The sequence below is a fragment of the Lactuca sativa genome, chromosome 9 (assembly GCF_002870075.4).
Source record: "Lactuca sativa cultivar Salinas chromosome 9, Lsat_Salinas_v11, whole genome shotgun sequence".
NCBI lineage: Eukaryota > Viridiplantae > Streptophyta > Magnoliopsida > Asterales > Asteraceae > Lactuca > Lactuca sativa.
Window position 1 is genome coordinate 125804743 of NC_056631.2, and position 16434 is coordinate 125821176.

At 34.9% G+C, this 16434-nt stretch overlaps 1 protein-coding gene across 1 annotated transcript; it reads left to right on the forward strand.

Moving 5' to 3' along the window:
• The first annotated feature begins 8379 nt into the window (after positions 1–8379).
• Positions 8380–9658, forward strand: LOC111902316 (uncharacterized). Its single transcript, XM_023898158.3, has 5 exons — positions 8380–8643; positions 8789–8954; positions 9088–9169; positions 9245–9361; positions 9436–9658. The coding sequence occupies exons 2-5, from the start codon at positions 8833–8835 to the stop codon at positions 9484–9486; spliced, it is 372 nt and encodes a 123-aa protein (XP_023753926.1). The 5' UTR covers positions 8380–8643; positions 8789–8832; the 3' UTR covers positions 9487–9658.
• The last annotated feature ends 6776 nt before the right edge of the window (positions 9659–16434 follow it).

Genomic DNA, 16434 nt, shown 5'->3' on the forward strand with positions numbered 1-16434 from the left:
GGTGTGGTGCCTGCAATCAGTCGAGCTTAAATAAGTTTTCCCAAAATACCCATACATGTTATCTGATATGGTTTGATATGTGAATCACATGCTAGTTAGGGCTAAGGATCTGCTCAGTTTTTGCATTATAGATTTCTAGGAGAGATGCCTTTGTATGCCTATTATATGAGCTTGTAGACTTGCATGCTAGTATTGCTTAGTCCGTAATAGGGTGGCCTGATTAGGTGATATTTGATTCTGGTTACTTGATGCATGAATGCTACTTTCTTTGTGATTTATAGGAGTTCTAACTATCTTTAGCTAACTAGTAAGCAAATATCCTAAGTTACATATTATGGGAACTGAATAATTTACGAAGGTTAGGTTTTAACTCTATTGCGCAACTCTTGGATGAGTCCAACCGTCATAGTGTAAGACCTCTCATTCAAAGAATTATCTTGTTTTAGTAATATGTAATTGTATTCGTGAGCTAGTTAGAGGGAGTTAGCAGGAGTTCCTTCTGCAGCTGATGGCGAAGAGTGGTATGGAGTTTGCCCTAGGAAAACCTAGGATGAGATCCAGTGCTGGGAGCCTTAGCTGAGAGGGGTAATTGTATGGATATAGAGTGACTTGGTGGAGTCAAGGCAATCCTTAAGGAAAGTACGAATAGATGTGGAAGGTAGTATGGGCCTGTACAACTAGAAGCAGAGGATTTGTACTCGATTCAAGGAGGGTTGCGATGAAACCAAGGAGCTTGTGGAGTTTGTGATTCCCATATATATATATATATATATATATATATATATATATATATATATATATATATTGATGTGCATTCTGATGGTTTGTCTGGTCTATTTTCAGTATGGTGACATTGCGAGGCAGACCTGTTGGTAGTTCTGGTGCTGGAGAGGGCTCGAGCTCAAGATCTGGAGTCGGGCAGCTAGATGGCTAGACGAAGGATTTCATCTCGTCTGAGATTACGTGCAGTATCCTTGAGCAGACTCGTGTGATCTTTAGCACGGTCAAGGAGGGTATTATGGAGATTCTGGACGAGCTGTTGAGCGCCTTTTGCTTAGAGATGGTGGCTTTGGTTGGGGCGCTTTCATTGACCTTCAGGGAGTTCCGGGCATGTGGAGCTCCGGATTATCACGCGGCGAAGGACCCGATAGCGAGTAGGAGGTGTTTAGCGGATATTGCTAATGCCTTCCACACTAGCCGTTTCCCCGAGCAGACAAGGTCAGACTAGCTTCCTGCCTTTTGAAGGACAGGGCACAAGACTGGTGGGAGGAGGTAGGATGTGCAGTGGGCAATGTTGTTGTTGATGTGATGCAATGGGATGATTTCTCGACCAGGTTCTTAGCTGATTTTGCACCGGTGATTGAGGTGTAGCAGTTGGCATGAGCGTTTCAGGATCTCCGCCAGACTACGAAGACGGTGTTTGAGGAGTGACATTCGGCAGTTTGTGAGCCAATCTAGCTGCAAGACGTTGGAGAATATGATAGCGAGAGCTAGAGAGAGGGAGATTGATCTTGAGATAGAGAGGATGAGGAAGCCGGATGAGTTTCAGGTATTAGGGGGTTTGGTCAAGAGGCCCAAGGTTGTTGATATGAGAGGGAAGGGCCAGCAGGGCCGAGGCCACTATGAAAAGTGCAGCAGGTCCCATGAGGGGACGTGTAGGGTGTGTGGTTCTGGCTGCTTCAAGTGCAGCCGGACTGGTCGTATTAGCAGGGATTGTACTGCTACCACCCCCGGTATCTAATCTGATTTGCTTTCATTCCAATCAGAGGGGCCACAAAAAGGCCCATTGTCCAAGTTTGGATGCAGCAAGATCGGTGTCAGCACCTGCTCCTGCAACTCTTCGGATTACTGATGGCCGCCAGGGCCGATCAAACGTGCATGTGGTGAAGAGCAAGGCTTTCCAGTTGTCGGCTAAGGAGGCGCGTGCAACTCTCGACGTGGTGAAGGGTATGTATCTTCTCCTTACCTCTTTATATTTATTGAATTGCTTGCTTATGTCTATGTGTTTTATTTTGAGAATCGTTCCTTGTGAACCGTATTTCTACATTGGTATTGTTTGATTCGGGGGCTACCCGATCGTTTGTATCGCTTGCGCTGAGCAAGAGATTTGTTGGAGCTCAGGGGGAGCTGGATTGTCCTCTAGATCTCGAGATTGCTAATGATAGGTCTGTTCGGGTTGCGAGGGTTCATCGAGGTTGTACTCTCCAGTTATTCAGCGAGCACTATCCGATTGATTTGGTTCTTATTCATCTGCGTGCGAACAAGGTTATCATGGGCATGGATTGGTTAATCCCTAATGGAGAAGTGATCGACTGTAAGCAGCAGTTGGTTCGGGTTCGGACCCCAAATGGTGGAGAGATAGTAGTTCATGGGGAGAGATCTCAGCGTGAGCCGATTTTGTTTTCAACAGCGAGAGCCAGACGCTATCTCCAGTAGGGTAGTTCTGTTTATGTCGTCTATGTTATGGATACTCGAGATAAGGGTAAGGCGACCGTGGATGAAGCGCCAATTGTGCGGGATTACCCATAGGATTTTCTTGGGGTGCCTCCGGAGAGGCAGGTTGAGTTCAAGATTGATTTGGTTCCATGTGTGGTTCCGATAGCCAAAACACCATACCATCTGGCTCCTCTTGAGATGCAGGAGTTGTCTACATAGCTGTAGGAGCTGTTAGACAACGGATTTATTAGACCGAGTAGTTTACCTTGGGGAGCCCCAATTCTATTTATGAAGAAAAAGCATGGTCTCACCGTATGTGTATTGACTACCGGGAGCTGAATAAGGTAACGGTGAAGAACCATTATCCACTCCGTGGATTGATGATCTTTTTGACCAGCTTCAGGGTGCATCTTGGTTCTCCTAGATTGATTTGCGATCTGGTTATCATTAGATGCGGATCAGGGATGAGGATATGCAGTAGACTGCTTTCTGGACTCGCTATGGTCATTACGAGTTCGTGGTGATGCCTTTTGGGCTCACTAATGCTCCAACCGCATTCATAGAGCTCATGAACTGCGTGTGTAGATCGATACTGGATCGATATGTGATAGTATTCATTGATGATAGCTTGGTTTATTCCAAGACTTAGGAGCAGCACGGGGAGCACTTGAGGGAAGTGCTAGAGACATTGAGGAGGGAGATACTTTTCACAAAGTTCTCCAAGTGTGAGTTCTGGTTATGCAAGGTGCCGTTTCTGAGGCACCTTGTCAACCAGAATGGTATTCTGGTCGATTCAACCAAGGTTGAGGCCCTGATGCGATGGGAGATTCTGAGGTCTCCATCTGAGATTTAGATTTTTCATGGTTTGGCGGGTTATTATCAGAGATTCATCTGGGATTTCTCCAAGATATTTTTTCCTTTAACCCGAATGGCAAAGAAGACGGTTACATTTCGATGGGGGCAGGGGCAGAAAGCAGCTTTTGAGACTCTTAGACAGCGGTTATGTGAGGCGCGTATTCTGACGCCGCCAAAGGGTATTGATGACTTCATGGTTTATTGTGATGATTCCATCACATGATTGGGGATAGTGTTGATGCAGTGGGGTCACGCGATAGCTTACGCTTCGAGGCAGTTGAAGCCTCATGAGGCAAATTTTCTGACACATGATTTGGAGTTAGGGGTTGTGGTTTTCACCCTAAAGATTTGGAAGCATTACCTCTATGAGGTTTGTTGTACTATTTGCACGAATCACAAGAGGCTGAAGTATTTGATGGATCAGCCGAATCTGAATATGTGGCAGTGCCAGTGGTTAGATGTGGTGAAGGATTATGATTGCGAAATCTTTTATCACCTAGGGAAGGCCAATGTGGTGGCCAATGCTCTTATCCGCAAGGCAGTCGTGGCTCCGATCAGAGACATATGTTTGAGGATGATCGTGATTACTCCGTTGTTGGAGCGGATTCGTGAGGCACAGGTTGATGCTATGAAGGTAGAGCACCGAAAAAGAGAGCCTATTGTGGTTCAGGTGGCTTCCGTTGATTTTGATATTGTTGAATCTGCATCGGCGAGTGTGGGTTCCGTATTGGGGTGGTGTGCATCAAATTCTGATGGAGGAGGCTCACAAGTCGAAGTTCTCCATTCATCCCGGGGCAACGAAGATGTAAAGAGATATTCGTCCTGACTATTGGTGGCCCTGCATGAAGTGGGATTTGGCTTGGTACGTGGAGCGATGCTTGACTTGCTGGAAAGTCAAGGCCGAGCATCGGCGTCCTCACAATAAGATGCAGTCGTTAGAGATTCCCATATGGAAATGAGAGGATATCACTATGGATTTTATCACAAAGCTTCCCACGAGTGCACCCATAGTGGACTCAGTTTGGGTCATCGTGGATCGAATGACCAAGAGCGCACATTTCATTCTTATTCAAGAGAGTATTTCCGTAGAGAAGTTGGCTGAGATTTATATCCGGGAGGTTGTGGCATGCCATGGGGTGTCGGTATTAGTTGTTTCTGACAGAGATTTCTGGTTTACTTCCAGGTTTTGGAAGAGTTTCCATGACGAGTTGGGAACTCCTATCCATTTCAGCATAACTTTTCATCCACAGACCGGTGGTTAGAGTGAGCGGACTATTTAGACCCTCGAGGATATGTTGTGAGCATGTTTTCTGGATTTCGGTGGGAGTTAGGATATGTATCTTCCGTTAGCAGAATTTTCATATAATAGTAGTTATCATGTGAGCATCGATCGACCTCCTTTCGAGATGCTCTATGGGAGAGAGTGCATGACCCCGATTTGTTGGCTCGAGGTCGGTCAACAGGTTATGGGGAGTATCGAGGTGGTACTCAAGACCATTAAGTTGATTCAGCAGGCTCCAGAAGGTGTCAACTTGGAAAGGTGTCATCTGGACCAAGAAGCAGGGCATGATGGGCCCAAGTATATTGGTCCCTTTAGGTTTTCGGCTAGGGTAGGCCGGGTTTCACATCGTTTAGATCTTCTAGACAAACTCAGTCAGATTCATAGCATGTTTCACGTCTCTCAGTTGCGGAAATGTTTAGTGGATGATTCTGCAGTGGTACCTTTGAAGGATATTCAGGTAGATGATCGCTTGAATTATATTGAGAGACCGGTGGCGATTCTGGATCAGAAGATGAAAACCTTGAGGAACAAGGTTGTCGAGTTGGTAAAGGTACAATGATCCAACAAATCACCCACTTGAATTCAAATTTTCCATAAAGAAACTAATTCAAATTTCCGAAGACCGCCAGGGGTGCTGCCCTTGGGACCCTGCAAGGGAACCTCCTTGACCCCCGAATTTATGTCGTATCGACTTATAATTCGATCTTGTATATGCGTGCACTCCGCATTCACCAAACATATAACTAATATTCAATTCCCTCTCAAAACAACATCAAACTTCTTTGGGATTAACAACCTCTTTCTTTGTTCACATTCTTATAAAGCCAACTACATCTTTCAAGGATTCAATCCTTTTCGGAGTTTCACTTTCCAACCACAGTCAAGTCAATTTCAGTTCATCAACATCAAGAATACAAGGCCGGTGTGATTTAAAATTTAATTTAAACAAATCTTTAATGTGTTGGTGATTTTAGTGTCACCTGACATTTTGTGTAATTGGGACTGACATGTGAGCTAAGGGAAGAACATTTAAATCTTTAAAATAAACTTATACTAATTTTAAACCAAAAAAAATCAACAATATTAAAAAGAACATTTAATTAAAATCACATTACAATAACATAAATTGAAACCACACTATAATATATAAATTAAATCCTAAAACAACAAACAAAATATCAAAAAAAAAAGTCATACAATCGACAATGAAAACTAAAATAAATACTTAAATTCAGTAAATAGAAAAATGATTTTTTAAAATATTCTAAGTCGTCTTCTAACGAAAATCTTTCATGTTATGTTGTTTGCGATACTCATTTTGTGTTGCCTTTAAAACTTCTTCCTCGCAAACTTCGGGTGCATGGGTATTCATCTTGTGGCAGAAAATAACATTAAACCTCTTTCACTTTTCCCTGCAGATCATTCCATTTAAAAAAAATGATGTATTAAACGATCTGAACCACTATGTTGTTGCTTAAAATGATCCATAACCGATTGTCAGAAATATGATGATCTATGTTAACTCACGTTCCTATTCTCGAAAGTGTCGATGTATGCAATGTATGCTCGAGCCAACACCACTTCTTCGATCTCAAACCATTCTACAGATATCATTGATCTGGGAATGATATTTCATTATCCAATTTTAAATTTGAATGTAGAGAGATTAGAGTAAATGGAATGAAATTGAAAAAAAAAAAAGTTGAGAAAGTAAAGGAGAATAGAATGGAATTAAAAGGAAACATGTGGTTTTAAATTAGTATGTAAAGATATTTATAAGAGAAAATTCTAATTTAAAAAAATACAAAAAGGGTGGAGCAGTTAAGAGGATTCACAGGTTCCTCAGCCTATGTTGCATGACAAAAACCTATGCTGCATGCCAAAACTCCAACTCGTTATGCAATGAAACAATGTCCCTGGCGGTGCCACCGATACCTCATACCTTTTTTACTTGTGAAACTGATAACTAATACCCTTTTTAATAGATGACAAGAGATTTTATGCATGTAGAATACTAAAAAATAACATAAAAGACCTTTTAAACCAAAAACAACAAATTTATTGGACTATAATGACATTAACCTATAATTTTAGGGAGGTGATTCTTCCACATTGAATTTTAGTCCATCTACTTGAAAATCATATGTATTACCAATTATGCCCCTCATTTAATATTGAAGAGAGAGAAATGTATCAGTTTTTTGTTCTACACCTACGTCCACATACTAAAATTAGAACTAACTTTTTTTCTTCTTTCTTCTATGCTTTACAAACTACACTAGTACTCTCATTTTAAGAGTTAAATGTTTTGTGTGAACCGAAAGCTCTACCTTCATTTTTATACTTAAATAAGGCTTGAAACTGATAACTTTGTGTCTCTACATGCTCAAAAAGATTGTGTCTTCCAGTTTTATAAGTTGAAAGGCATGGCCTGTCCTTTTATTATATTAATAAGAACTGATAGAATTTTGATCAAGAGGTTAACAGTAACCAAATGAGATCGAAACTTAATGGTGTTCTTAGATTGAAACCTGCATTGATTTGGTTAATAACAAAAGAGGAAAAAACACACGTCAAATATGAACCTTTCCCTGGTCACCACATGAAAAAGAACCCAAGGAAAGAAATGTCGGAGATTGCAGTCCATTATCCCATACGATGTCAAACCTTTTAAAATAAAATGCACACTAAATACACATATGATTGCAAACAGGCATATACCCAAAAGATATCACAGCTCATTAAAATTGACCCAAGCCCAACCCCTAAGAATGTTTTTCCTACTTCTCACCACAACCATGGATAACAGCTTAAAAGGCTCAAACATCTTTCCTTATTCCTATCTGATTAATTACATCAACCTATTGGGGTTCTTCTGACTATTTGAAACTGAAAATCTGCAAGGAATTAGATAATAACAATACAAGAAAAACACACACCAAAGCATGCCCTTCCCCAATAGCCCCATGAAAAGAGAGAAAATCACAAAAAAGACGTGCCTGATATTGCAGACCACAAAACCTATCATATAACTAGTCTAAATTTTATTTTATACAATGTAAGGTGACTTGTACAATTTTTCTTCAAGACAAAGTGTATGACTACGAAGCTCTTGCCGCATACCAATCAAAGAATAAGAGATTAAGAGAACTAGATTGATCAAAAACTTTACAATTCATATGCATGTATAGAGAATCTGAGAATCATACGAACACACAGAAAGTCAATATGTTTAATCGTTAGAAAACTTTGACAAATCATTCGCATAGCAATGACATGCTTGAGAATTGATAATAACAATGACGGTGATTCAGAATCAGAAATTGAAAATATACAGATGGTTTTAACAGAATCATATAATGACAATCGCTTACCATTTAAGAGTGGGTTGATGAAGAAGCCGCCCCGATGAGAAAGCAAGAATAAGAAAGGAGCGTCATGATCGTTTAGAAACATATCCTTAGAATCTTTTTCTCTATTTAATATCTAAAAAACTTAATAGAAGGGCATAATTGGCAATACAAATAAATTCCAGTGGGCAGTGGATTGATAAAAATATACGGTGGAAAAATCAATTCCCATAATTTTATAACAAAAATAGGTATTTCTAATACTGATGTGAATGAAAATACCGCTAAACAAAAATACTAACTTTTTCAGTGTCAAAGGCCTTAGGTTTTTATTTTGTCAAGAGCCTCTTATGGATTTGGACCAAAAATAAATGTTGTAAGAAGCAAGCACGGAAGTGGCGGAAGAGCAGCGGGCCGGGGAAAACGGTGGGTGACGCTCGGTGGAGACTTTACTATTCATGATTTGTAAATTACAAGTGCAAGTGGACTGATCGGTATGGACGTGAGCCTGTTTCAATAAAATCCGTTAAAAAAGATACGAGGTACAAAGTGGACAAAATCCAAATCTTGAAGGACTAAACATAATTACCTGGATTCTTTTACCAACAAGGATCCGCCGATCGGAACCAGTTGGAAGCGATTCAAGAACGCAGCCTTCGTCTTCCGCTTCAGTTCACTTTGAAAATTCAGTTCGATCTGCCGCTACTTTACATATCATAGGTGGATTGATTTCACATTCTTGTTTTTCTTCTCCCGAATTTCTGAATCTACAAAGTAGAATTACTTTGTGGCGAGACAAGCTGTAGCCATTTGTGCATACTAATTGTTCGACGAAATGCCTCACTAGACTTTTTTCAAATTACAGGAATTAATTTCCAAGTACTCCTATTTTATGATCAATAATCGAAGATGAGTGGACTATACGATGGATGGAATGAAATTCTAAAGATTCAGAAGTTCCGGAGAACGGTGGGATACACTATTTTCTTTTCTTTCTCGGCGCTCATTAGCTATGCCTACAACTCCAACACGTACGTATACTGTTACTGTTATTGATTTCATATGCAACCCAAATATCTGAATATGAAAATGAGACAAATTCATCGTTCCTTAATCATATGAAATTGTTGGGTTTTATAATTTGTCTTTCCCTTTTTATTTCAGGACAAGAGCTGGATTCTCAAGAGGTGATCAGTTTTATGCATCTTATCCTGCAGGGAGTGAGCTTTTGACTGATACTACTAAGGTAAGTTGTATATTATTATACATTAAAATGATTTAATTGTTTGTTTAGTGGATTTATGCATTTGTTTGTGGTTAGTTATATAAATCTGCACTTGGGAATTGCTTCGAAGAGGAAGAATGGGGCCCGATTGAATGGTCTGTAATGGCCAAGCATTTTGAACGTCAAGGGAAATCACCATATGCGTATCACGCTGTAAGTAACTTTATAAGTAGTTAATATGTTGAATATGATTATAAATGTTTGTGTGTTGGGTTTTGTTTTTGTAGCAATATCAGGCTCACCTTGCTTCTAATGGAAATCTTGATGGAAGTGGCTAGAATGTAGCATCCAGCAGGAGTAGGAGTCACATGTATTCATGGAGCATTTGCAATTTCATTAATACTAAATATTAAAGAAGCCTGATACTTATGAGCTTATGATGAATTGTAATACATCAATGGTGTAACATTGTGATCTAGGTGAATGAGTTTTTATTGTTGCTTTTGGCCACTCTTTCTTGCAAAAATATTCTATAAATTAGTTTTTTTTTCCTATGTTTTAATCATGGTGGAAGAGGTACAATGTGTCTTGAATCTTATCGTAAAAGGTATGACAGTATATGAATGAATTGGGTTTAACATTTTAACCAACAAAATAACGAAGGAAATATTTCGTTAGCACGCCTGCGTTCTCGTAGTTTCACCTACAATTTCATGTTTGCTATAAAAAATCATTTTCCCCATTCAACCCATACAAAATCTCAAGTGATCTATGGTCATCTATGGTTTTCTCTTTACTCACGTACGGATTCATGTTGATATTTCCTTTGTTTTAATATACTAGGCTTTTATTTGGACTATGATTTCGTACATGTTGATCGCAACTGTACAAGCCTTTAATGTATAATTTATGCGTTACAAACTTGTACAATCACAGATGGACATGTCATATGTGATTGTTTCTAAATTTTTCTAAATAACAGACATAATAAATACAAATTACTATTAGGTTTTAGTCCATATAATAAAATACAAACAAAAAAAAGATAAAGATAAGAATACTTACAACATTGTTAATTTGTTAATTCGTTTTCGGCCATCAAATTATTTTTTTTAGCCTTGAACTATAAAAAATGGGTAAAACAATCTTTTATATATATATATATATATATATATATATATATATATATATATATATATAGAGAGAGAGAGAGAGAGAGAGAGAGAGAGTTAGGTTCAAATGTTTTCACTATCTATTGTGTGCCTGTATGATTGATTCTGGACCAATCATTTTAGTTATTTTAAGAAAGTAATTAATGCATATCAAATGCTGAAGATGTAATTAATACCTATTATATCTTCAACATGTAATATGCATTAATTACTTTCTTAAAATAACTAAAATGATTGGTCCAGAATCAGTCATACATGCACACAATAGATAGTGAAAACAAAATAACCTAACCCTATATATATATATATATATATATATATATATATATATATATACACACACACACACACACACACTAGATTATGACTCGCGTAAAAACGCGGAGAACATATAAAAATATACATATAAAGGTATAAAAAAATTGACACTATAAAAGAAATAAAGTAACAGAAACAAACTTAGCATTACTGGTAACATTGAAATGTCTGAAAAAATAAAAAAACAATGGAACACCTAAATATTTATAATCATTGAATGATCTTTTTGTAGACATAACTTTTTGTTTTATTAGTTGGATGACATTTCTCGTCATATATGAGTAACTTCAATCATTTTTCACTTGTGACGCGAGAAACAAAAAACATATAACTGACAATGAGTGAAAACGGGCATACGCAAGTATAATCTAACATTTGATAATTATTGTCATTGACTTTTGTTAATGGTCACAACAAAATAAACAACTATGTGGAATTGCCTCCGCTAAAAACGGAATGAGATTCTTTTATTAGACGGAGTTAACTTCCTGCAAGGTATATAAGTAGTCTCATTGAAAAATCTAGCATATATGATTCAGGCTTCAATGACGTGTCTTCCAATCCTAACAATATGTAATCTAGTACCATTGCATAATCTTTTGGTTTTCTCGATATTACGAAGTAGCATGACTGGAACACCTATTTTTAGTGTAAGTTTATGGTTAGAAATTCTAGATGCCTTAAAACCATTGATTCCTCAAAAAAAATCTTGTAACTCTATCTCACATAAAAAATTTGAACTAATATATGTTTTCCCTTCATCTTTCATCAATCCTAAAATGTAGTCATTGGTAGCATCGAATTCTTCATTTGTAGGTACCGAAATAGCTTTATCCTGAAAATATGATGGATCATTAAGATGGTTTTCAAATGATGGATAAATGGTGGATACAATTAAATGAATATGGTCACCTATAGAGCGAACAACAACGTCTTCTGGAAATTCAACTTCACCTTCACCATCATTAGGGCCACTAATATTACCTTCACTAATTTTAAGAATCCACTCATCAAATGCTTTTGTCTCATCCAAATCATTAGTCAGACAACCAAACTAAAGCCTCATGTTTACGGTTAAACGTAAAACTTTACATTCACGCCATAATTCAATAGGGGAAGCTAAACAATTTACGATATACCTAAATAATCAAATGCATATCAACTCGATAACATTAATTGAAAATGTTCAAGGTTTAATGTTAGAAGTTTGATGTACAATTTAGGAATTGATTTTAGATTTACTACAATTCAAAGTTCATTGCCTGTTTTGGATGATTACTCAAATTACATTGCTAATCTTAGTGGGGGTCACTAATATGGTTGATGGTCTGATCTTGGTCGATGTGATGTGTTCGTCTCAATCATGAAATCAATGTGGATAGTCCGCAAACCATGTGTTGAGTAACACCTAAGTGAAACATTTTAACACATTTAGAACAACATAAATCCTTTACCTTGCACGAGATAGTTAGGTAGGGCCAATCAACTATTATAGGAAGACCTTATTATAGTAAATTAAGAACATTAGGTTCTGAATATGCAACATTGTTTTGTATATTGATCACATTCTTTCTGGTAAAAAAATCCTTCAAAGGTTTCTGGTAATGATCATTAGAAAGTACAAAACATGTCAAATAACATTTTAGCATTATTACATAAGTTATTTCATATGCTATTTTGAGAGCATCTAAATGGTGTGTAAGCCACTAAAATGAATAAAGATTTTGAATAAATTGGGTTAGCCAAAAGTGGGTTTTTCTTATTCTTGTTCAAGTTGTTATATCAGAATTTTATCCTTTTCCAAAAAGATTTCTCTAAATATGTTTATCAAGGTAGGCATTTAAGGAATCTACCTACAGTTAAAGAATTCTAAAAAAGTTATATTTTAAAAGTACGATGCTATTAATGAATTTTTTTGCAAAGTTCAATGCTATTAATGAAATTCACTTCCAGAACACTACCCTACAAATGAGCTTCAATGTAGGAAAATTTGAAATGTTTCAATATCATCTAAAAATAATCCAAAATAATACTTTTTTTAAAGTACAATGCCGATAATGAACTTTTTTTTTTTTTTTTTTTTTTTGCAAATTTCGATACTAAAAACAAATTTTCCCTAGAAAGTTGTCATATTAATGACCTACTAATTAACATTTAAATTTATATATTACATAAATGGTTCACTTGTAAACAAAAGTACATAAATGGTCCATATTTGAAATGTTTTTTTTACATAAATGGTCTATACGCGAAAGAAAATGAAAATACATTTTCCATTAACAAAATGTTTTCAAAAAAATCCTATTAATGAACTCCAATGTGCATAAAAAATAAAGCTTTTCTAGATTAACCAAAAAGAATACGAAAAAGTCCTTTTTTGAAACTACGATGCTATTAATGAAATTTTTTGCAAAGTTTAATGCTATTAATGAATATTTTTTTTTTCCAGAAACAATCCTATAAATGATATTCAATATATAAAAAATGTAAGTTTCCATATCAACTAAAAATAATCCAAAAAAGTCATTTTTTTAAGAGTACGATGTATGAACTTTTTTTTTCTTTCAGAGTTCAATACTAAAAGCAATTTTTTTTCAGAAAATGTCCTAATATAAGGTTAAGAGAGCATATTGTAAAATACTTATCGATCCACATGACCAAGAATTAAACATTTCCATCAATACCCAATAAGGCATATAAATCGTGCCTCATTTTGTAATGAATTCCAACGCCCCACAATGTGGAATCCTCTCAGTGGCAACATTCTAGAACTCAGACCACATTAGATAATCAATATGAAGAGAAGCTGCAATAAAAAATAATAATTGTCACCATCTTATACAAATATTATAAATTATTGGGGTGTTGGATAGCGTAATAACTTGCCAACAAAAAATACCAACACCTTTTAGACATCACTTGTACAACATTTAATAAAAATACAAAAAATGTTATAAAAAAATAAACTAGACTTATGATATCTCTTCTAAGGTACATATGATTATTGAAAATAATGCCAACAAAAAGCTTCAATATTTAAGTGGCTCTAAATACAACTACCCTCCAGTTTTAGGGCCCTTTACTTTACCCCACTCCCAAGCAGAAACGGTCATTCAAATACTCTAAAAAACCTGAAAGATTAAAATATACACATAAAAAGATGAAAAATGATAAAATGAACTTTCAAATATAACAACAATATTTTATAGACAATACTAAAAACAAGTTAGAAACATGCAAATAGAGATGAAAGAACATCATAATTAGATTAACATCATACACCCATTTAGTCTTATCTTTCTTCTTCCCTTATAAGAGTTTATAAAACATTTTCTATTGTATGATGGAAGTCTGAATTACTTTTTTGAGATATGTAAGGTTGCAAAGAATGGAACAACAAAGAAATTGAATGGATAGGTAATCGTAAAAGCAAGATAATAGAATAAGTAATTCCATTCCCAAAACATGTTTGTGAGGCATGGAATGGAACATAAGGAAAATTTCATATGATTTTTATGTTATATATTCCAATTTAAATTATAAAAATAATCTTTCACATATCTTTGTTTAGTTATTATTATGTAATTAAAAATGATTTATATTGCAAGTTTTATACTAATATCTTCTCCTATTGCTAAGAAAACATTGATACTCACAATGTTCCCAACCTTATTTTCAAGAGCGTATGGTGTACCCATTTATCCTTGAGAAAGTAAACTCAATAAGAAGATTCAAACCAGTTAAACGAAAGAATAAGGTTGTGAAAGGTTTTTACTATGCTCCTCGGTATGCCCAGACAACACAAGTTATCAAAAAAAAAAAATGCTAATTAACCAAAATTAATCAATCCCCAACATTTTCCAATAAGATTTATCGATCTAATCTATTTATATGGTATACTAAAACTTTGTCTTTTCTTTGCTATTGAGTCTAAAAGATGTTTTTTTATAATATTAAAAAAGGATAGGTGAATACCTTATTTCTGAGAGCCCAATTTGTATCTTTAAAAGATGTTTTTTAAATAAATCAAAACACATATCACCATTGGGTTTTGCTGAGTTGTAGAATATATGGATCACTCACTGGTATAAGGGTTTAAATTCCATCTCCAAATCTAGGAAGGGATCGAATGGGTAAAGCATTATAGATATTGACTCGAGTATATCTTCCATTCATGACCTGGTAAGCCACAACAAAATCATTGGCTAAATGCATATATAAAAATGTAAAAATAAAAAAGAAAATTGACATATACAAATTCACTACCTAGTGGACATATCTTCCAAATCGAAACAATGGATAAGAGGTAGCGATGCTGTTGTGTCCATCCTTTTGCTCTCCATATATCTATAACTTAAAAAATCAAAATCAACAATACAAATCATAAGAACAAAAATAGAAGCAGATTCAGAAATATAACCATTATGGATTTAAACTTAAATCGAAAGGTTTTATAGATTGGAACTTCATAGTTGAAACATAATAAAAGAAACATAATCTAAAACGTACCCAAAATCAATCTAAACTATGATCAAATTAAAGTAGAATCCAAAGAAACTTATCTCTATATCATTCCTCCTTCTTTCATGATGATCGAACACAAGACTGGTCTACACAGATCGAATCCCACATATATTTTATTTCTTCTTTCCCTTATTTTCTTTCCCACTACAAAACTTAGGTTAGATAAATTATGTAAAGAAAAAAAGGAGAGATGGTAGGGGTACTGGTAATGAGTGATGGGACGAGACATTTTTTCATTTTATTTTCTGGTGAGATTTAATTGTAATTAATAAAATTCCTAATTTAGTTAATTTTATTTTTGATGAGATTTAATTGTCATTAAAGAAATTTTTAATTTAATTCATTTTATTTTTGGTGTGATTTAATTGTCATTAATAAACTTCCTAATTTAAAATGTAGTATATGTTTTATAAAATTTGTGGACAAAAATAAAGAGGTTGACAAAGATGATGTCAGCAAATAATCCAAGGGTGGAAAATATAGGATTGAAATGCAATCAGTGACTCTGATTTCTTCAATTTAGAGTTAAAAGTTCTCTTTTAATATATATATATATATATATATATATATATATATATATATATATATATATATATATATATATATATATATATATATATATCTTTACTAACTTATAATAGAAATCCTACTATTTCTATAAATAGATCCAATAAAATAATATTATTTTTTTAAGACGTTCAACTCTCTAAGCTTAAAGTACAACTAATCATAAATAAAATAATATTAAATTTTAATTTGATTACCTTTGAAATCTTATCTCTTCCAAAAATTTGACCCGATCTCTTATCCAATTAAAATAAAACAAATAATCCATTATATAGGCCCTTTTATTTGTAATTTTTTAAGCTTTATTTATTATTTATGCCCTCTAATCGAAATTGACCAATCAGTTGTAAAATCAAATACTTTGTTTAATATTAAGAATATATATATATATATATATATATATATATATATATATATATATATATATATATGATTTATGACTAATAGAAAATTAGTATTCTATTTGTTATTCATGTTCCATGAAATATGGTTGTATTAATTTTATTATTTTTCGGTTTAAAACTTTAGATAGTAAAGTGGATAATAAGATATATCTGTTTAGACTTATCTGTATCAAGCAAACCGGGTTGTTAAGATTAACTTTGATTCTCCCTTTTATTAACTTTATCAATACCAATAAAGGTATAAGCAAGTCACTTCGTATGGATGTGTCTTGATTTCTAAAATGAAGGACTATAAACGTAC

Bases quoted from the DNA above. Each gene is read 5' to 3' on its own strand.
- LOC111902316 (XM_023898158.3), top strand. From the start codon at position 8,833: ATGAGTGGACTATACGATGGATGGAATGAAATTCTAAAGATTCAGAAG. The intron at 8,955-9,087 runs GTACGTATACTG...TTTTTATTTCAG, and splicing joins TATGCCTACAACTCCAACAC to GACAAGAGCTGGATTCTCAA. The intron at 9,170-9,244 runs GTAAGTTGTATA...GTTTGTGGTTAG, and splicing joins TTTTGACTGATACTACTAAG to TTATATAAATCTGCACTTGG.